Genomic DNA, 21,781 nt, shown 5'->3' on the forward strand with positions numbered 1-21,781 from the left:
TACCAATGGGTAAGTGGGGGTGGGGGTGGGAACCAATAATTATTAACATAGAGCCATTGAGTGCTAACAGTTTATAGAGTTTCCCAAGAGTTTGAACCAGATGTGGGGAATATTTGGTCGCCCAGATGTTGCTGAACCCACCCCATCCCTGGCCATTAGGCCATGCTTGCTGGGACTGATGGGAATTGCAGTGCAGCAACAAATGTACAGTGGTGCCCCGCAAGACGAATGCCTCGCAAGATGGAAAACTCACTAGACGAAAGAGTTTTCCGTTTTGGAGGTGCTTCGCAAAACGAATCTCCTATGGGCTTGCTTTGCAAGACGACAATGTCTTGCGAGTTCCTGTGGGTTTTTTTCTCCCCCCCCTTTTTTCTAAGCTGCTAAGCCGCTTATCAGCTGATCCGATCAGCAGATAAGCCGTTAAAAGCCGCTAATAGCACTAATCCGCTAATCCATCAATGGACTTGCTTCGCAAGACAAAAAAACCGCTAGACGAAGAGAATCACAGAACGGATTCTTTTCGTCTTGCGAGGCACCACTGTATAGTCAAAGGGTCCCCACACCTGGCTTAAATATACGGTTTAAAAGGCATAATTTTACCTGGGTAGGGAGCTTGCCTGCATTAGCAGGCTTGCTGGTGGACCAGGCTAAGGTGTGCGCTGAGCCACAGGCCACTCTATTGATTTTTTTGCCCTGAAGTGCTGCAACCAGGCGTGGCCTTTGGATAGCATTAGTTGTTCCATCTCCAAGCTGCCCTTCATCATTATCTCCCCAAGTATATACTTCACCTAAGACAATCAAGATCGTTATTTCGCCACCAAATCACGACCAGTATAAAAAGTCACAAGAATAGGCAACGTAGATCAGTTCAACATACCAATATCAACATTTAAACGTGTAGTAGATAGGTAGCCGTGTTGGTCTGCCATAGTCAAAATAAAAAAATTCCTTCCAGTAGCACCTTAAAGACCAACTAAGTTAGTTCTTGGTATGAGCTTTCGTGTGCATGCACACGAAAGCTCATACCAAGAACTAACTTAGTTGGTCTTTAAGGTGCTACTGGAAGGAATTTTTTTATTTAAACGTGTGTTTTTTTATTATTTTAAAAAGCACAATCTTTTAAAAGGTAATTCGGAGCTACTTAGTGCTAATATAGTCCTATGTGGAAAACAAACTGAAATAAATAGTTGAATGCAGAGAAAGGATTTGCAGAGCAATGCTAACTACAGGAAGCTGGTGTAACTTAGGCTTTTGCCCTTAACTCAAAACTCCATGCAAGAGCCTCAAGGAGGAGCTACCATCAGCAGGTGAATGTGGGTCCAAATTTTGATGATAAGGCCACAGGTTGCATGACTGAACTGAACCACATTTGGAATAGCTGTACGTCTCTCTTTGCCATGTCCCAGAGCACTTCATTTGGGGGACTTAAATTGGTGTAAAGTTCCTGCAGCTTCCGTTCTAGTGGCTAAGCCCCTGTTGAACTGGGGGGAGGGACATAGCCCAGTGTAGCTCTGGCTCGGTTGGGGTGAGGGACATATAACAGCTCAGCCAAGGAAGCACAAGAACTGCTGACTCCAAACTCCCCCATGGATCCCAGGTTTGGATTGTGCTGGGAGGGTGCTAATCGAGGGGGAATAATGTAATGGAGTTTGCATACAAAGTCATTGAGAGATCATCTGGGCATGAAATGTTCAAATGGGCCACAGCTGCCTTACTTATTTATTTGTGCTTGTGAGTATGTACATTTATTTGTGGAAGAGCCTCCATTCAATCGCAGAGCACCTGCTTTGCATGCAAAAGGTCCTAGACTCAACCCCTGGCGTCTCCAGGTAAATTTGGGAGGGATTCCTGCACAAAAGCCATGGACAGGTCCTGCCAGTTCGTGTGGGCAATACTGAGCTACATGGACAGTTGGATCAGTATAAAACAGCATCCCATGTACGCTTGTTAAATAGCTGTCCTCCTCTTTCCTGTCATAGCCTAATGCTGCTTTTAATTTAAAAAGCCAACCCCAACCCATTAAGATGTACATACAAAACTTGCCATGTAATGTCTGCTTTGGTCCCCCTTGAGAGCTTAGGGAACCTACTGGATCAGAGCAAGGAATATCTCAGTTGAATCTGGCATGCTGCTGGGAAGCCAACAAAGCAAGACTTGGAGGCTTCCTTCCTTCCTTCCTCAACACTGTTCTCTTATATCACAATTATATATTTGCAACAATAATGCTTCATTATTCGTAATTGGAACATATTTCCCTTTCTCCCTTCCACGTTCAAAATAAAAGCAGTCATGGGGGGACCGGGACAGAAGAGGGTGGGGTTTGTTTGTTTTTTTACATACCATCTTCAGTGCAACAAACACAGTGTAAAGAGCCAGTTGCAATAGCAATGACTTTCTTTCCTTGCAAGCCCTGGACCTGTCGAGGTCTCCGGACGTGATCATCTGATCCATGCCCTAATCGATGGTAATCTCCTTTGCCCCTGTAATCGCAACACAGGTTTCAATCAGTGCAAATTTTTTTCTCTTCAATCAATTGGCAATTCTTAGACTAGCCTGACTTGGGTGAATTAGGGCACTCGGATCTTAAAGTTTCCTCTCCTAGAATTAACCAGCAAAATGCTAGATAGGTTGTTCACAAAACCCTCTTAGTTTTCGTATTAAATAAATGTGGCTTTGCAATGCAGTATCTGTTGGGAACAAATTTAAGATAAAGTACCACATGTTTTTTTTTTCCAAAATAACATTTTTAAAATTAAAGTTAAGTGAAATCAAAACCAGTATAACCTGATGGTGCTTTTGCAGAAAGAAAACCAAGAACCACAAAGAACTATTTTTACATTTCTCATATGAATTCATCTGCAATCACTGGCTCACTTACCAGGTATAGACTGCTCCAGACTTAGTAAGGGCTACAGAAAACTGTGAGCCACATTCTACTTTGACTACTCCAACTCCTGTGAGAGAATCGATCTAGGGAAGAAAAGTTTGAACGTAACTCAAAGGATAGGACAACTTCATAGCCCACAGCATATAGACACAGCTTAAAAATAAACTGGCATTCTTAGTCAGATAATGATTTTAATGTTGACTAAAATAAGTTTTTATTATAGTAACTTAAGAGAAATAATTTTAAATGATCTGATTCTCACCACTCTAACTATTTTCTCCCGAGGGCTTGCTTTAAAGAGGTACTATTCAATCACCCACAGAAAAAATAAACTAAGGAAATGAAATCAACATCTGGAGACAACTGCCAATGTTGTTCTCCCAAAGTGATCTCCAAGCAGGTTGGTGATAGCATATGGTAAAATCTCACAAAGAAACTTGACAAGAAGCGCATTAGAGATTTAGAAAGAGAAGGATACGCTTGACTTTACTGAAGTAGTGGGAATATAACAAGCAAAATATACCAAAAACAAGGAAAATTTTCTGATTCCTTTAACTAGACGCTATGGTGGATTTTGAAATTTTGATTTAAACATTTTGGAGAGGGATGTACAGGCCCAAAGGGACAAAATATTTTAATAACAAAAAAAGGGGGATGAAACCCTCAAGAGACTTCTGCATGCTCTTATAAATCACATTTTGAGAATCAATCTGTCAAAGTCTTAGAATTTGTTGAAATGGTAACAGATTGGTGTACAGATGTTTTTTGTGATGGAAATGACATTGCGCCTCTCTTAAGACTTCCTCTTATGTGCATTGTTTAAGAAATGGAAGGAAATATCTTGGTAACTATGCTGGTGGAACAATAAATCCCCACTGGATGTCAGTATGTCAAAATTCATGCTGTTAAGACACTTGCCTAACTTTTGATTTGTAACAGCTAATGGATCATTCTAACCTAAAAAGTAATATATAACAGAATGATTCTTAACCATGGTGCAAAAGTTATGGTACCTTTTATCAAGGGCATGGCAATTTCATACTCAAACACTAATAGGAAATTTTGAAATGTCAGCAAAGCATCTCAAAAAAAAATAAAAAAATTCATGGAATACTTTTAACTCAACAGCACATATAAAAGTCATAGCATTCTTTATAATTCCATAACTCAGCTAGCTTATGCTAAACGTAAAATAAAATCTGTTCTATTTACAGGTTGTCGAATTCTGTCTCTCTTATTTCAGAAGTTTGAAACTCAAAATACCTTCATTGGTACTTTGCAGCCATCACTGCCCCCTCTCCCAAGTTTCCCATAGTCTCCATCTCCCCATGACCAAACAGTATCATCATCCGTCAAGCAGAGTGTCTGTGCATCTCCACTGCCACAGGCTATGTCAATCACACGGTAGCCCTGGAGTGCTTCCACCTAGAAGACAGGCAAGGAGTTTTTTTAGTAAAGAAATCTCAATAACCTTAGCTTTAGGCAGCAAAAAAATAACACAAGATGTACACTAACTTATGTAGGTCCCCTCATCCTTATGTAGGCCAACACCGAGGGCCTTCTGGCGGTTCCCTCATTGCGAGAAGTGAGGTTACAGGGAACCAGGCAGAGGGCCTTCTTGGTAGTGGCACCCGCCCTGTGGAACGCCCTCCCACCAGATGTCAAAGAGAAGAACAACTACCAGACTTTTAGAAGACATCTGAAGGCAGCCTTGTTTAGGGAAGCTTTTAATGTTTAATAGGTTACTGTATTTTAATATTGTGTTGGAAGCCGCCCAGAGTGGCTGGGGTAACCCAGTTAGATGGGCGGGGTATAAATAATAAATTATTATTATTATTATTATTATTATTATTATTATTATTATTATATCATTAAGTATTTCTTGTAAGGCAAGTTTATACTAGGAATAATGAATAATCCAGAATACTTGTATCAAGCAAACTAAATGTGTAAAGCAGGGGTCAGCAAACGTTTTCAGCAGGGGGCCAGTCCACTGTCCCTCAGACCTTGTAGGGGGCTTGAACTATATTTTTTTTTGGGGGGGGAATAAATTCCTATGCTCCACAAATAACCCAGAGATGCATTTTAAATAAAAGGGCACATTCTACTCATGTAAAAACACGCTGATTCCCTGACCGTCTGTGGGCCGGATTTAGAAGGCGTTTGTGCCGGATCCGGCCCCCGGGCCTTAGTTTGCCTACCCATGGTGTAAAGTATAGATCTTGGGGGTATGCAGCAGGTTCAGATGAATCTCAAATCTCCGAATGAAGCGGAGTGCCTTAGAGAGATTCTTTCTTTCTCTGAGACAAAGCAAGAACTGTACAAAATGTCATGGATCAAAGTAAGGATCCCCTCCCCCCAAATATGCCTCATGCCACCTCAGGGACTTGGGCACTGAACAAACTCTGCTGTCTATGAAAAGGGAAACTTTCCATAGACCCTACAGGAAACCTGAAAGACACAGGGGAGTTAAGTCTCATTGTCTGCAATAGGCCAGGGCTGTGGAAGCTTCACCTGCCAAGGGGTCTAAATTTGGCCTGTGAGGCCATTTCCCCACCAAACCACGCACACCTGCCAATCAGCTGGTGTCACTTATGTCAGCTGGTGGGTGGGTGGGAGGCCAGGATTCAATTCTGCATTGGCTGCAGCTGCCTGTTCCCAGCAAGGGGCAGGTGCCTGCAGCCTAAGCAGCAGGATTTAACCACCACTTGACAGCTATGTGCAGGAGTTAATATCCTGCTCGGCTTGGCCGTGTGTGCATATTCCCAACAGCGAAAGGTGCATGCAGCCAAAGGGAGACTAGAAGATGCATTATTCCTGAGCACAGGGCTGTGGTTCCCACACACCCAAAAGCCAGCAGCCTTTTTTGTTAAAGTAAATGGTTGTTTAAATGCCAAAGGGGCGGTGGGCAGCAAAGGAGGAGAAGGAACGAAGAAAAAATAAAAGAAATTGTAATGGGACTGAAATAAGTAAGAAACGAGAGGAAATCAATGAACCCAGGACAGTGAAAGACATACAGTAGGGAGGAAAGGTTTGTTGCTGTTGTTTAATTTTACAGCAGTGGTGGACAAATGTAAGGAAAGACAGATAAGGGAACCAAAATACAGGCAAAGTAACAGAGAGATAAATAAATAAATAAATAAATAAAGAGGAATATCAGAAAAGGAGAAGACTGATCAGAAAACAGTAAAACAGTGAGAGCCGGGAGTGTCAAACTGCTCCGTCCAGGCAGGAGGAAAAAACTGAGGAGAAGCAGTCTATCTCCCACAATTCTTTGCTCCTGCCTGAGTCTTGCACAAGAGGAATAGCCCAATCTGAAAACTTCATCATCCACCGTAATAAATAGGAGGCTTTTGTAACCATTTTTTAAAAAAATGACTGAAGCATATGACACCATCTCACCAATTTTGGTTTCAGCTGATCCTCACTATCCCCATGGCCAAGTCGTCCGTATCTTCCCTTGCCCCACGTGTAAAGATCCCCTGCGGCAGTAATGCATGCACTGTGCGCTCCGCCCGCTGCAATGTCAACAACTTCTATGCCCCGCAGGGATTCAATGACTCGAGGACGATCGCAAGGACTAAAAGAGAAAACAAAATGAAAATGAGTACCCAGCTTATTTATATAGTGTAAATATAGCAAAGTAACTGACGGCGATGGGAATCATTAAATCATAGCTTGAAAAAATCTCACAGCATAAACCACCCCCCTAAACAAGCGTTTTGTCTGCAAATAGAGGATCGTAACACAGAGGTCAAATGTTTCATTCCATTCCCATCCAGTGAAATGGCATGAGAGACTGCGTGGAGCAGGAGTCCATTCAGCCAAAGTTCCACACAGACACACACGTTACCCTCTGTTTTAAGATTCTGCAATGCCTCCCATGTGCTTATAATATATTCTCCGGTTAAAAATTTACTGTGTTTACCTTCGGTTGCCATGACCCAGCTTGCCATCCTCTGCCTCTCCCCAGGAATAGACTTCTCCTTCAGAAGACAGCGCCAGACAGTGCTTTCCTCCAGAATTCACAGCAACTTTCTTTATAAACACGTGCTGAATGGACTCTAGTAACGTTGGAGTAGAAACAGACTCTGTCCCCCCAATTCCAAGCCTTCCACCTGCCCCGTATCCTGTGGCATATAACTAAAAAGAAGGAAGAATCTGTCAATCATATGAGTTTGTTGTATCATTCATTCTGTTTCTGCTATTCATGCTTTGAGTGCCGTTGTTTATGCAGCAAAATCAGCACAACCTATGCACAAGAAGAGGGGATCAAGAGGCTTAAGGTGGGGTTGAGGAAACCCTACTTGCATGAATACAGTTCTATGGAGACCTGCATTGTTAGTCACATGGAAAAGATGAGCTTTGTAGCTATTTGTTTGCAAAATCTGTTGTGCAGACTCTCTCAGCCTTCTTACACTACATATTTTGGGCTGATTCTCTGTGGAGCACACTCAACTCTTCTGTCTGGTCAAGTTTCAGACAGAAACCGTAAGGAATAGATGGAGTATTTCGTTCTTCCCCACAACACTGCTACAGGGGGGATTTCAAGAAAATAACTTTGCCATTCAGCTGATTGCTTTTTTAAAAATATGAATTGATACAGCAAGGGAATTAAATCACACAGAATGTGCAATCACACCGCACAGGCAACAATAAGAATTTGTTCTTATGTTCTATGAACCAGCTTTCCTCTTTTTGTAGTTCTCATGAAACCGCTTTTATAGTGCATTTGTTTATTTATATCCCACCTTTCTCCCAGTACAGAACTCAAGGCAGCTCCCTTGAATTAAAGCACATACATCTAAAAACACACTAATCAATATAAATATTTTTAAACCAAATAAGTAAGTTACCCTGTTAAAACAGCACTGAATTTGAACACTTAAAACCATTTTAAAAACATAAAAAGAAGATAAAATGCATTACATCCACCCTCATAAGACCCTGCCACAACAACCAGTTAGTGGCTTGTGGCCTGTCTAAACAAAACAAAACAAACTATGACTATAGTTCTAGCAGATTAGAGTTTTCAATATACAATCTGCATATTCATGATACAACGAAAGCTCTAAACGAATTGTGCGGTGATTTGTGCATCATGCTTAATTGCCAATATTGCTGCAGAGCTTGGAACCTAGAGGGGTTTCCTGTGATTGTCACTGGCTTTGTAGCTCTGATCTCAGATAACAAATTTTGCCCAAATAAGGCAACATCTTTCTTTACAAGTTTGCAAATCTTTTTTTTTTATTCACTGAGCATGTTCCCTCTTCACAGAAAATTTCAATGTCAACGGCTCAGCTTGACATTAACATCATCTTACCTTCCCATCAGCAGTCACTGCAAAAAGTGTCTGCTCTCCGCCAATCAACTGCACTGGCCGAAGCGTGGCAAGGGCTTCACAGGGAGTAGGAACTTTGACCTTAGCACCTTCTATGCCTCCAAGCTGTCCTCTGTGATTATGGCCCCAGCCATAAATAGTCCCGCTGCCTCCAGCAGAAAGTGTCCAATCATCCGGTCGCCTGTTGAAAAGAGAAGTCCTGTGAATGGCCTGAAACTCCATGATCCCTCAAACTTTTCATATATTCCAAAGAAGAAATGCAGTACAAACACTTTAACACCCTACCCCACCTTAAACCCCCCCTCCAAAAAAACTATAACGTTTTCAGCTTACCTGTTCATCCACTGTACAAGCTGTTCATCTTGCTCTCGCTTAAAAACATCATGGCTCTCGTGCAGAACATCCATATTTTCATTATCTGCCATTAGTTCTCGGATTTTCTTGGCCACCTGCAATATAAACCGCACAATTTAGCGACTGGTTAAAGAAAGTGCAATTTTCTTCATGGTTTGAATTTTCCTTGACGGTAACAGCAGCCAATCAGGCACTGGAATCTCCACTGAAAGAGTGAAGGAGCTGTTAACTAGGCCAAATATTGGAAGTTCTCAAACTATATATCCTGGTGGTCTTATTTGGCATATGTACTTAAATGTCTGCATGCTTGTGCCATTGTCCATGATAATACATTTTTTATGTGTGTATACACACACACTCTTAGGGACACGGGTGGCGCTGTGGGTTAAACCACAGAGCCTAGGACTTGCCGATCAGAAGGTTGGCGGTTCGAATCCCCACAATGGGGTGAGCTCCCGTTGCTCGGTCCCTGCTCCTGCCAACCTAGCAGTTCGAAAGCATGTCAAAATGCAAGTAGATAAATAGGTACCGCTCCAGCGGGAAGGTAAACGGTGTTTCCATGCGATGCTCTTGTTCGCCAGAAGCAGCTTAGTCATGCTGGCCACATGACCTGGAAGCTGTCTGTGGACAAACACTGGCTCCCTCGGCCTATAGAGCGAGATGAGAGCGCAACCCCAGAGTCGGTCACGAGTGGACCTAATGGTCAGGGGTCCCTTTACCTTTACACACACACTCTTAAGCATGAAGTTGAACCAGTTCTCCAAGTACCTCATCAAGGAAGAGGCGAGGCAATGGTGTCCTCTTATCAAGGGCTACAGCAACTCTCGAAGCCATGCAGTATCTCCTAAACCAAGCCCATTTGTGTGTCTCTGCACAGCAGGGAAGGGTATCCAGTTCCAGGTCACAAGCAAGAGCTACAAGCACCTACAAATAAAAACAACATAGTTCGAAAGCACAAGGCTTCAGCAAGACCAGGCAGTAATATGCTGGCCGTTCGTCAAGTTAAAACATTTTAAAAGTTCTCTTTAAAAGATATGGCTTTCTTCTTTTCTTGTAGGAACACCTCCCCCCGCCCTCTCCCTTTATCCACATAGCATAGTTAGGATTGTAATAACAAATTTCCCCTTAAGTAACGCTAAGGAGACCCCGCTCTGGGCTTCTACAGTTTGTACCCCATGCCATCCTACCTTAAAGAAAGGACTGTGGAGAAGTTGTTTGCCACCTCTGACAATGGGGTCTTCGTAATCAAACTGCCGCTGCAATGCTTCAGGAAGGCCTTTAACAAGAGCAGCTAAGGCACTGCCTGTGAAACTCTAGGGTGGGGGGAGAAGCAGAATAAAGTAGTATTAGTTTCTAAGTGGCACTTGACAATGGTTGCACTTTTGTAATGAAGAAGTTGTAAACCTATACTGCCAAACATCACTAGATTGGGGGTGGGGAATGAACTCATGTGCATAACGATAAAAGATTTGCTGGTACTGCCTAATCAACTCTAATGCAGTTTTGTTTCCTGTTTAAAGTGTTTTTACGCCCTCTAGAAAAAAAGGCTCCCAGAGCAGCTTATAAATATCAGTAGTATAATAAAACATCAATAATAGTATCCCCCCCTGTTATGTGGCTGCTATCACAGAATTCATCATGATTTGTACAAGAGGAAGGAAATTCTCCTGACTGCTACTTGCTAAATGGTGTGAAAACCATCTGTCAAGTATCCAAAAGACAAGCGAAACATTACTCCCAGGTGGTGTGGTATTACATGTCTGATTAATGACAGGAAGGTTGATGTGATCTATTCGTGTCTTACAATTTATGCCAGCATTAGAGCAATCTCAAGAACTCACGTTGCCACTGGAAATCTGAGCTTCTTACCATAGCTCGTGCTTCGCCATCGTTGTCTCCCAGTATTCGGTTGATGTTAATTGATTGGCCAAATTCAGTAGTTAGCAACTTCCGCAGTCTCTGTAAGGCCCACATTCTGTGACCAGCAGCTAAAAATGGGTAAGATACATATATATAAGCAGATCGGCTTAGCAATCCATTAAACATACAGATCAGAAACTTTTCCAAAACTGCACCTACCCAGAGCACTCAGCTGAGCACATGCTGCCAGCGAGGCTGCCAAGCGAGGAACTATGCTCCTGTTGGAAGCAAAATTCAAACGGAAATCCAGCAAACATGTTACCAAATCCATTGATGGGCAAGAAAGGATGCAGCGATCTGAAAGAAGGTCTTTGGGACCTACGGGCAGAAACAGGATTAATATTAGCCATTCCTCTGTCTAACACTTGGGCTTGTACTATTTATTTGAGACCTGGCCTTCTGATGTAAATAAATCTCCCTCAGGCACCTTACAACTTAAAAAATAGACAATTATCAGCTCAACCTGGAGTCCAGGCTTTCTTTCTTAGCTTGCTAGCACAACTATCCCTGATCCCTGTGAAAAACAAAGGGACAAATATACTAGTGCAATTAAGCAATTAAAACATTCACCGGCCGCCGGCATGATGGGATAAACTGTGAAGCGCCAGCCCCATCCATTCACAGAACCGTCGCTGATGAATTTCCATTTTAATTCATCGCCTGGAATGCGCAGTTCACTAGACCAGTCAGACCATTCGCGACCTACAAGTTTGGATGAGACAAAGAGTTAACAAACGGCTGCAGAGTTTGCTATATGTCACTCACTAAAGCGCCACACACAATGATGGTACCTGCTGCCAATAAAATTCAATTTCACTGGGGACTACTAATAACTACTACTATCTACTACTACTAAAACATAATGTGGCTGTTGAACAAAGTGCCACTGTGGCTCTATCAGTAAGAATTAATATTAACCCAGAATCTGTTATTACTGGTTCTGTCACCAGAGATGCAAAGGAAACAGCCTTACAAAGCCTGAAAGAGCATAAAGAATGAAACTAGAAACTAAAAGCTAATACGAATTGCCCCAAAATATTAATAAAAACAGTAAGGTAAAAGGTAAAACACCCCTGGAAGGTTAAATCCAGTCAAAGGTGACTATGGGGTGTGGCGCTCATAAGGGTTTCAGGCTGAGGGAGCCGGCATTTGTCCACAGACAGCTTTCTGGGTCATGTGGCCAGCATGACTAAACTGCTTCTGGTGCAAAAGAACACCATGACGGAAACCAGAGCGCACACAAATGCTGTTTACCTTCCCGCCGCAGTGGTTTATTTATCTACTTGCACTGGTGTGCTTTTGAACTGCTAGGTTGGCAGAAGCTGGGACAGAGCAACAGGAGCTCACCACCGCCACGTGGATTCGAACCGCCAACCTTATGATCGACAAGCCCAAGAGGCTCAGTGGTTTAGACCACAGCACCATCTGCACATGCCAGAAGGATTGGGTGGAAATATTCAACTCCAGTGCTCACAATCTATCAAATTGATTGTGGATTAATGATTATTATCATCCTTCTGTAACACCATTTATGTTGTTAGTTTCCCAGGCTATTGTTCCCCCCAAAAAATCAACCTATCATCTAGTAGTGAGGAATGTGAAGCTCAAGTGATGAATGTGGCCAACAGCCAAATCCTATGTGATCTGCTGCATCCAGTCCACATAGCCACCCTATTCAATGGAACACATGAGAGAGGTCAGCAAAAGCCCAAATGCAGTCTGTGCAGCTTTGGGATCTAGGACTAACAAAGACGTCGTCCCTACACCCAGTCTTTCCCTCTGGGTGCAGTGCAAGCATTGGGTGTTGTTGCCTAAAGGCACTCTCCCAGCTCCTTGGGAAACAGCGGCCAACAATGTGTGCTTCCAGTTGCCCAACTTTTCCCCTGGGAGCTGCAAACTACGCAGCAGGCACAAAGACAAGCTCTCATGCCTTCCTATCTGCAGAGGAAGGATAGAGGTGTATCCCTGTTGGGTAGCTAGAGCGCTAACTGCCTGGAAGTCGGAAAAGCAGCAACGAAGAAAGAGAAAGGGGTGTCAGAAAGAACAGAATGGGGGGGAGAAGAGGTGCGTCTGCTCATTTTTGGTTCTTGGCTTTGCCTACCATTAGCTGTAGTCCCCAATTTAGCTTTCCCATAGACCTACCACCCTCCTTATATAAATGTTTCTCACCCCCGTTAAGAGACCAATCTGTAATACATTTTTTTTCCTGATAAAACACAAAGAACAATAAAGTGTTTGGCACAACGCTAAATCTGATATATTGTCTCATTACCTGATCGGACAGAAACTATCCGGTTGACTCCATCCATGACAGTGAGTGGGTCATGGCGTCGTTCTGTGGAACACTGACGGTCAAATTCTACTCGAAGCCCTTCAGCACCTAAAGGGTGAAAGCCACAGATGTAAAGCCCCTTCTTTTCTTTTCTTTCTTAAAAAAGAGAATCATCTTTCTGACAGGTTAATTTAAAACCCCGCAGGAGAAGCATTTGAAGTACAAAGCATTCCTAGGCTTGTGTGTACCTTTTACAACACCAAACCTGAACTTCAGCTGTTTAGCTGAGCATACTAGCACTTGCAACAAAAATTATTATTTTACTGAAGAAATATGCTATGATTTCAATGGAAAATATGGACACAGCTACTTCTGAATGAATCTAAAATATCCACCAAACAGTTATGTCCTAATAGATATAAAAGCCATTGTGTTGCAAAAACATTAGTGAAACGATGACGGAAGTATTGCCCTCTATCATTACATCTGTGTGCCCAGGGATAATCAAGCAATCTTTGCACAATCTTAAGGACAAACTGCGCTGCTTTTTTTGTTGCTGTTTATATACATTAGAGAAATTTAAGCCCCGTCAGCAGCTACAAACATGCATGATTTACTACCTTAACAAAACTTGATGAAACCACACACTTTCAGTAGCCCCTATTCATTTGGTGTATAAATTTTAGTGAAGGCGTAGAATCCATTTCCACCTTTGAGTGTACACCTTATGAGAATTTAGTACCTGGTATTTTAACAGTGCCACTGGTAGAAGTATCGTCTGTATACGGATGACTACTTTCCACCACGACCGGCTGTGAAGACAGGCGACCACTTTGCGAATCCGTTGCCACATCTTCCAGCTCCGTAACGCACAGCTCCAGCAGCATATCAGCAACCTGAAAATACAAATCTTGCGAGATTTATTTTTTGCATACATAGATGCTCCTCATTCTTTTTGCAGGTCAATCGATGTTCCAACAATAGCATGCTAAAACCAAACATTAAGGTTGCTATCAGAAGTGGCATGTAAATTTTAAAAATTTGCAATGGTTGTTGCAAGCAAAATCTATAGTAGAAAACAAGGTGAAACAGTCCCTAGATGCAGGGGCATAGCGCTGTCTGCCAGTGCCTGGGGCAGGAGCGCACTAACCCAACCCTTGCTGCTGATAGCTAGGTGCTAGCCACCCCCCAAGCTTCTGGGTCCAGGGCCGCAGTCCCCCTGCCCCCCCCACGCTACGCCAGTGCCTAAATGTCAAGGAGGCGTTGGGTAGGAGGCAAGCTGATCCTTCAGTCCAGGAGTGAAGCTGCCTCTGAGAGGTAATTTGCTGGCAACAAGAAAAAGGTGCAGAATAAAGGAAATGCTAAATAAATAAATCACATTGAAGAGAGATGGGGGTAGCCAGCAAATCCACCTGGACATCATTACCCAGCAGCCCTTACTGACTTTCAGGCCTTTATTTTGTTAAATTGGAAATACTAATTTATGCTGTTGCAATTTTGCTTGTTTACCTTATGGTAGAACTGTTTCATTGTTTATTGGCCCTGTTTATGGGATTTTGTATATTCTTTTTCAGTTTATTTGTATTACTGTGTTCCCTTGCTCTAGGACTGAAAACGTCCAGTGAAGAGTGGGCTACAAATAATGTAAACAAATAAATTTTAAATAAAACAGAGGAAACAAGGACCAGGTTTCCCCACCGACTTGCTATGCATGTATGCACCTGCCCTACAAAATTTCAACCTTGCCAGCTCGTTCAATAAATTAACTTTTTTCCAGTTCTAAAGTTTCATCTCAATTCAGTTACAGATTGCAAGGGCTGCTGAAGAATACTCTGTAAACATCTTTAGCCATCTCAGGTGTGTGCATGTGTGTACACAAATGTTCACTCATATTCCTAGATATCTGCAGCAGTCTTTGACTTCTCAGCTGTGTATTAACCACATTAGGAATGTCAGTATACTTAAGAAGCATTACAAGTACAGAGCAACTGATGAAGCAAAACCCAAGGTCACCTGAGGGTAAGCAGTGCCCATGCCGGACAGCACAGCTGAAAGGACATCCTTGCCCTTCTCTCCAGCGCGGCTGGACACGGCCAGCTTCAAGAGGTCCACCATGACTCGGGTGTCATCTGGCACCAGAAGACCAGTGAACTCATCCAAGTACTGGGGCTCCGGACCAGAGACTTTGCTTTGGCTTTCTGCATCCTTCAAAACAAAATGGAAGAAAAGGCAGGTGAAGAGAATACACAGAAGCCTAAAGCAGGTGCCCGAAGACAGAAGCACACGCTGGACAAGCCCATCAAGAAAGCAAATCTCTGGGCCTGGATTCTGTGGTCTCACAGGCTTATTTTCAGCCTACCTGCTAAATCTGTATTTTTAGCACTTCAAAAATGACAGACATGGCAAAGGTTTCAGAGGGGACAAGTTCAGAGATCCAAAACAGATAATACTGTTAGATTGTGGTGTATTGCATTATTGTCCCAACAATTCTAAGTTGCATTTACCTCTAGGGAAGGCATAGGCAAACTTGGCCCTCCAGATGTTCTGGGACTACAACTCCCATCATCCCTAGTTACAGGACCAGTGGTCAGGGATGGTGGGAACTGTAGTCTCAAAACATCTGGAGGGCCGAGTTTGCCTATGCCTGCTCTAGGGTCTACGGAATGCCATTAACTAAAAATTGGTATTTTGCATAAAGACTAGTGCATAAAGACATAGATTAATGTGATGATCATAGGAGCATCTACCCAACAACCCAGCCTGCACATGGTGCATCCTACGGCACATTCTGCATAAACTCTCTCAAGCACCACCCACGTTCAGTTACTTTCAGGGAAATGCAATATATCAGTGGGAAAAACAGAAACGGTACCTCTTTGGTTTTGGTCATGGTCTCTGCTATTATACTGGCTGCTCCGGGATCATCGGTAACAGGAATAAAAGGACGAGATGAGGCTGCAGAAGCCGAAGGAGTTACAGCTGAAGGAGTCACAGCATCGTCTGTAGAAGCCACCTAGCCAAGCAGAGTTGCATGACAGTAAGAAAGCTTGTTGAATCAGATACAGCAGGACTTTGCAAAGCATTTGCATCCTGTTTAAGCAGTATAAAAAACAAGTCAATAACCACAACAGTACCGTACACGACTACCCTAAATTAACATTTTTCAGAAGTTCACCTTTGCCCAATTATTTTCATTGCTCCCAAAGGAGCGTTGCCATGGCAAGAGCTTACCAAGTAAAATGCAAGCCAAACATGCACAGCTGGGCTTGCCAGCTTCTGCAGTGGCCTTTCTTCCACTAAAAAATCTCTTCTGGAGTCCTTCCATAAGATAAATGCTCAAGATGGCCATTTTCAAACAATTATGTAAGATGTGGAAATTTAAATTTGTATCCTTAGTATCTACTATGTGAGCTAACTCTTAGTGTCTTAAAAATCTTGCTAATTTACTTTTCCGGGTGTAGTGCGATTCAGCCCGCAAGTGACTACAGTGGTACCTTGGTTCTCGAACGGCTTGGCTCCCGAACATGGCAAACCCAGAAGTGTTCCTGTTTGTGAATGTTTTTTGGAAGCTGAACATCCGACGCGGCTTCTGCTGGAATGCAGGAAGCTCCTGCAGCCAATCGGAAGCCGCACCTTGGTTTTCAAATGGTTTCAGGAGTCCAACGGACTCCCGGAACGGATTAATTTCAAAAACCAAGCTACCACTGTATTTTTAAATCTTGCAAGCTGGATTGCAAACAATAGAAAACCTTCTATGCTGAAATGTATAAATGCAAGCAAACAAATCTAGACAATCAATTGAAAGTTTTCTACTACCTATCTTTCTAATAATTCAGTCGAGGGGGTGGGGAGTTCAGGGGGGGGGGAATTACCTCCACTCTCCTGTCTTGCCATGGAGTTGGGCTCAGTCTCTCTTCTACATCTACCACTAGCATACTATCTTCCCCATTGGGTGCATTGCCTGTAGAAGAAAGGTCTGGAGGAGCAGGCGAGGAAGACAAACACTCCACTGGCGCAATCATACTTGCAGGCATTAGTGCTCCAACCACAGCATCCCTAAAATAAAAAAGGAAAGCATTCAGAATAGTATTTTGTTACATTACACTTGCCTCACTGGGCAGAAAAGACATCAGATTCATTATTAGCCTTTTTTAAAATTACACTGTGATAAAGTCGCACAGAATCATGGCACCTGATCCAGCAGTAGCGCAAATAAAGAACCCTCTTAGTTCAAGCATCCCTAACAGGAGAAGCCACAAAACAGAATATAGCCTACCATTCTTTTTAAAAATTAAAAATAAAATACATGATAAGCAGGAAAGACGAAGTCAAAAGAGACTGAGGACAAGTAAAACATTTCAAAACTTGTAACAAAGATACCCTAAGTAAGTTAGCAATATCTTTGCTAGGTCTGCTTTGGCTATGAAAAATTACACATACATGTGTTGATTTCCCCCCCACCCCAACCCATGAAAAACTGACCTGTTAACAAGTTTATTTAACACCCAACAGAAAACTCATATTATATGAACTGTCCAATCCGCATGGTCATCTGCATGACACCCACACCCACACCAAAAAAACCAACTATACTCTAGATGAAAAGTGACCAACAAACTTCTGAACCAAATGGTGTACTTATACGATTTGTGAAATGAGAAATTTCCTTTCACAGCATCCAACAGGCATCAGAAAACCTGAGTGTAAGAGCCAAGCCCAATTAGATACTAAAAGAAAATGTACTTAACCATGTATCCTTATGCCCAAGCTTACCTGGCATACATGATCTGTAATGCTGTCAGTATATGAGACAATGCCTGCTGTTTGGCAAGGTTGCCATCTAGTGACAAAAGGATCTTGGCAAGTGAAGGCCGGTTAGGTTTAGAGCTGTTTGCACCACTGATTTTGTTACTAGCAGCAGAAGAATCGGCATCTGATGGGACACCTACAGGAAATAAAAAGATTTCCAGGTTTCCCATTAGGACAAATTTACACACAGACTTCTCAGCCACAGAAGAGCAAGCAGGGAAGCCCAAAGCTAGTTTGGGACCAAATATAAACTAGGAAAGATATTTGGCTCCTTCCTTCATTATTTATAGATTTCCATTCCCTGTCTCCCTGTCCCCTCATACACATACAATCTCCTTCTCCCTTCCTTTCTCACACACACACCTTTGTGTTTTGCTACGTTCAGTATTTTTAAGATGACACTGTGGAGAAAACTTATATTTTACCATTAGAATGACTCTTCAATTAATTCAGTCCTGTTTTGCATGTCAAATTTCAGTTCGACTAGTACCAGAAGGCCTGGGGGGGGGGGGAGACTACACAAAAATATTTACATCAAATGCATCCTTAAGTGTGTGTGTGTGTGTGTGTGTGTGTGTGTGTGTGCGTGCACGACTCACACCTACACACCCACCCACACTATGTTGGCACTGGCACTCCTTTCTTTCTCTATGGCCCTGGTTAGCAACCCTCTTCTAGCAGAGGCCTTATTTGAAACTGAACAAGAACTTGAGAGTCAGAAACCTTGCAGACACACACACCCCTTCCTCCCCCCCCCAAATAATTATATGGTTTAAATGAAGAAAGTAGGGAGGAATTAAAACCAGATAACTAGGAGTGGATTTTTGTGTGGAAGGCGGGTGAACACCGTTCACAGTTCGGCTCCTCAAAACTAATTCCTGGGCTCAGAATTCTTCAACCCCAAGTGTCTGTCTTTTGTTCTTGGGTCCAGTAGATCCCACAAGGCCGAGGTCTGCCCAGCTGTCTGACCACTAGCTTTCTCTCTATGGAGATACTATTTTGCTAAACACACACAGCAGCAATGATGCCACTACACCGCTTTCCTCTCTTACAAATTTTTGTAAAGCAAAGATATGCTATTATTACATTACCCAAATAGGATGCTCCTAAAGGGTCTCTAGCTGTTTGAAAGAGAACGGGTTCGTGCACAGAGGGTGTAGCTACGTCCATGGTTGTCCAAGCCACGCTATGGGAAGACCCACAAGCAACACGGGTGATTTTCTGGCCTTCCAAACCTTGCACCAGAGTGGGCTTTCTGTTGACCGTAGTTGTCCCATTGCCTTGCTGTCCGTGATCATTATCTCCCCAAGCATAAACCTGCCAATAAATCAAATCATTCTGTGCATCACTCTTTTTCAGTGAAAATTTCACATACAGCACACGCAAAGTAATATAGATAAATGATTGAGCCACGGAATATCTAACAGATGCAGAATCTTGCTCTGAACTCAGTTGTGTAGAGGCAATCCTCGTTTTGTGTGTGGTTACATTCTGGACCCCCACACACGTCAGAAGAGCAAACGAATGCCCGTTCCACCCCATTTTGTGATGTCTTTATGATATTTTGGGGCTATTTTCAGGTTCTGCACTGTGCGCACATCCGCGGTCACACGTCATTCAGACCCGCCCAAAAAAGCTGCTGCTTGTATCCATACGCCCCATTATCTTTGCTGAAATTCAACCCAATGGAGGTTAAGTTTCGGTCTCAATGGAACTGGAGCAAACTGCTTGAATAATGATTCCAGAAAGGCACAGTTCATAGCACCTGCTGCTACACTAAAAAGAAATACAGCGTAGTAAAAATTAACACAGTGGATCAAGTTATAGCATGGCTAAGAGTGAACAAGGAGTGCATTTTTGTTTCTGGAACTATTATGCTCCTCCTCCCCTCCTCCTGCTGGTGCTGCTGCCTTGCTATCAAGAGCTACATCACAGTTTGGCTTACTATTACCTCCAAACCCGGGCTACTGGGATGTCTCACTTCAAAGCAAGGTTTGGTTTTGGCTTACTGCTTATAGCTTGTTGGGGGGAACGTGGCCAAGTCCAGATGTAACTCTTGGCATTGCAGCAGCAGGGGAAGAGTGAAGCAGCCACAATTCTTTCCTAATGTGCAGTGCGCATGTTTAATCATTCATGCTAAGCCACAGACTAGCTTAGTGTACATGTGAACTGGACCAATGATCACTAGCCGCTATGAAGTCCCAATACAGGCCAAACAATTGTGAAAGTAATTTTAGGAACAAAAAAAGCAGGTGATCCACGTTAGCATCTACCTCCCTGACTGCTTCACCAGCAATGTTGATATATTTATTCTAGTGTTTCCAAATGCAATTAAAATTCTTGGCAAAATAATGTCATAAAGTGTAGCTTCCTGGTGGCTATTTCTGAAGCAGAGTGGCAATGAGGAATAGGGACTTCACAGCACATGCCTCTGGAAAATCATTCCTATTCCTTCATTAGGCACCCTCGTTGCTGACTTTTTAAGGCACCCGAATATATTACTCTTCTAAGATGATTTGATGCTTCTACTATATTTGGTTTCTGTTGCCAAATGTCACCTTTGTGGAAGTTTTCTGTAGTTTTGTATTTGCCAAGTGCCTCATAAATTCCACTGATTAAGAGGGCGGCATAAATATTCTAAGCAAACAAAGATAATCATTTTACAATAGCCGCATTTGCTAAATGAAGACTGTAAACAAAACACACTGTTTGTTCTTTCTTACTGGCTTAAGGGAAGGGGAAGAGGAAGAGGACAAACATTATTCCATTTGCTGAGATAGAACCACTTAATATAATGAACAATGTGGCAAAAACTGTGAAATGTAAATTGCACTGGAAAACATCCTACAGCACTGTTGAAAAGAGGCACAACCAAAGAAGAGCCAATAATGGCAATGGTCTTAAGTGATTCATCACACAATTCCATTGCTGCATTCTGTGCTCCAGCGCTTACTTATTCATTGCCAGGAGCTCAAAATTCAGTCCAGAACAAGTTATGGCAAGTAGATCCCATGGAACTTACTGCCACGTAATGGTCTTGTGATGGATTGACAAATGGTTCTTACCTGCCCTGTGTCGGTGACTGCTAGGCAATGGAGTGCACCTACGGCCACATGCACGATTTTCTTCGCCCTCAGCCCTTCTACCACTTGGGGTTTTCGTACATGGACATCAGTTCCGTGTCCTAGTCTGAAGTAGTCGCCTTTGCCCCTGAAGATGAAACAATTACATTGTTAGGATGATTATGTGTTTCTCTGATGACTGATCAGGATGCAACCCTACGATTCCATTCTTCCTATCAGTTTGGCTGGTTTTATGACAATTGTGTGTGGGGAATGCAATTTGTTAAACGCGACATACCATGTCCAAACCACCCCGGACTTGGTTAGAGCCAAAGAGAACTGAGCTCCGCACTCTATCTGGCAGACTCCCTGGCCATTCAGCCTTTCAATGTTCTGAGGAATGTTACATCCTTCACTTCCTCCTCGACCGAGTTTTCCAAAGTCTCCATCTCCCCAGGAAAATACGAGCCCTAAGGAAAACAGGCTTGTGTTAATTGCTGCAACGGCCATACGGTACTAAAGCGGCCATAAGGAGGAGAGGTTTCTTACCCTCATCGGTCAAGGCCAGCGTCTGAGCATCTCTGCTCCCACAAGCAACCTGAATGACCCTATGACCAAGGAGCACTTTGACCTACAAGGCAGAAAACACAGGAGGTTCATTCGTTTTGAACTGCGTGCAATTTGCTCACAATTTAAGAGATACAGTTGATCTACGGATACCAGTTTAGGCCAGAAATTCAATTAGGCACAGTGAACTTAAGAGAAAAAAGTTGATTTAAGCCCCACCCCGCCCACACCCAAAAAGAAGGTCCGCACGCTCCCATTCCAGATCTCAAGAACGGAAGACTAAGAGAGGAAGAAGGAAGAGTGGCCGAGCGCTTTGATATCTGTGATTGCTGCTAACCAACAATAAAACAATCCAAAAACTTGGGTCTGTGTAAGCTGCAATTAATTAAAGAAAGCAACAACACTGACAGTCATCTCCTGATCCAATGAAGAAGAAAGAAGCTTACCATTTTATTTATTCATTATCTCAGGGTGGATTTCAAAATAACACATAGGTAAGAGATCTGAAGTTTAATAGCCAATATGATAAAAAATTCCTTACCCAACATATTCATGCAGCAGGCAATGCA

The 21,781-nt window shown here is 42.8% G+C and overlaps 1 protein-coding gene across 6 annotated transcripts in view; it reads right to left on the reverse strand.

Moving 5' to 3' along the window:
- Positions 1–21,781, reverse strand: part of HERC2 (HECT and RLD domain containing E3 ubiquitin protein ligase 2) — a 99,387-nt gene that overhangs the window by 13,558 nt on the left and 64,048 nt on the right. For 5 of the 6 annotated variants that reach the window (XM_081197532.1, XM_081197533.1, XM_081197531.1 and 2 more), the window contains exons 62-84: positions 21,195–21,276; positions 20,944–21,115; positions 20,649–20,793; positions 18,675–18,900; positions 17,548–17,719; positions 16,647–16,830; positions 15,647–15,787; positions 14,788–14,979; positions 13,517–13,670; positions 12,775–12,882; positions 11,073–11,204; positions 10,662–10,820; positions 10,452–10,570; positions 9,770–9,895; positions 9,351–9,506; positions 8,562–8,677; positions 8,211–8,409; positions 6,816–7,030; positions 6,290–6,467; positions 4,151–4,312; positions 2,879–2,970; positions 2,341–2,480; positions 601–788 (exon numbers count right to left, since the gene is read on the reverse strand). In XM_081197532.1, the coding sequence (XP_081053658.1) occupies positions 601–788; positions 2,341–2,480; positions 2,879–2,970; positions 4,151–4,312; positions 6,290–6,467; positions 6,816–7,030; positions 8,211–8,409; positions 8,562–8,677; positions 9,351–9,506; positions 9,770–9,895; positions 10,452–10,570; positions 10,662–10,820; positions 11,073–11,204; positions 12,775–12,882; positions 13,517–13,670; positions 14,788–14,979; positions 15,647–15,787; positions 16,647–16,830; positions 17,548–17,719; positions 18,675–18,900; positions 20,649–20,793; positions 20,944–21,115; positions 21,195–21,276 (3,558 nt within the window). The remainder of the gene's footprint in view (positions 1–600; positions 789–2,340; positions 2,481–2,878; positions 2,971–4,150; positions 4,313–6,289; positions 6,468–6,815; positions 7,031–8,210; positions 8,410–8,561; positions 8,678–9,350; positions 9,507–9,769; positions 9,896–10,451; positions 10,571–10,661; positions 10,821–11,072; positions 11,205–12,774; positions 12,883–13,516; positions 13,671–14,787; positions 14,980–15,646; positions 15,788–16,646; positions 16,831–17,547; positions 17,720–18,674; positions 18,901–20,648; positions 20,794–20,943; positions 21,116–21,194; positions 21,277–21,781) is intronic. The other variant, XM_081197534.1, reaches the window with a different exon arrangement.

This window comes from Podarcis bocagei (assembly GCF_964188305.1).
Source record: "Podarcis bocagei genome assembly, chromosome: 6".
In the NCBI taxonomy this organism is placed as follows: domain Eukaryota; kingdom Metazoa; phylum Chordata; class Lepidosauria; order Squamata; family Lacertidae; genus Podarcis; species Podarcis bocagei.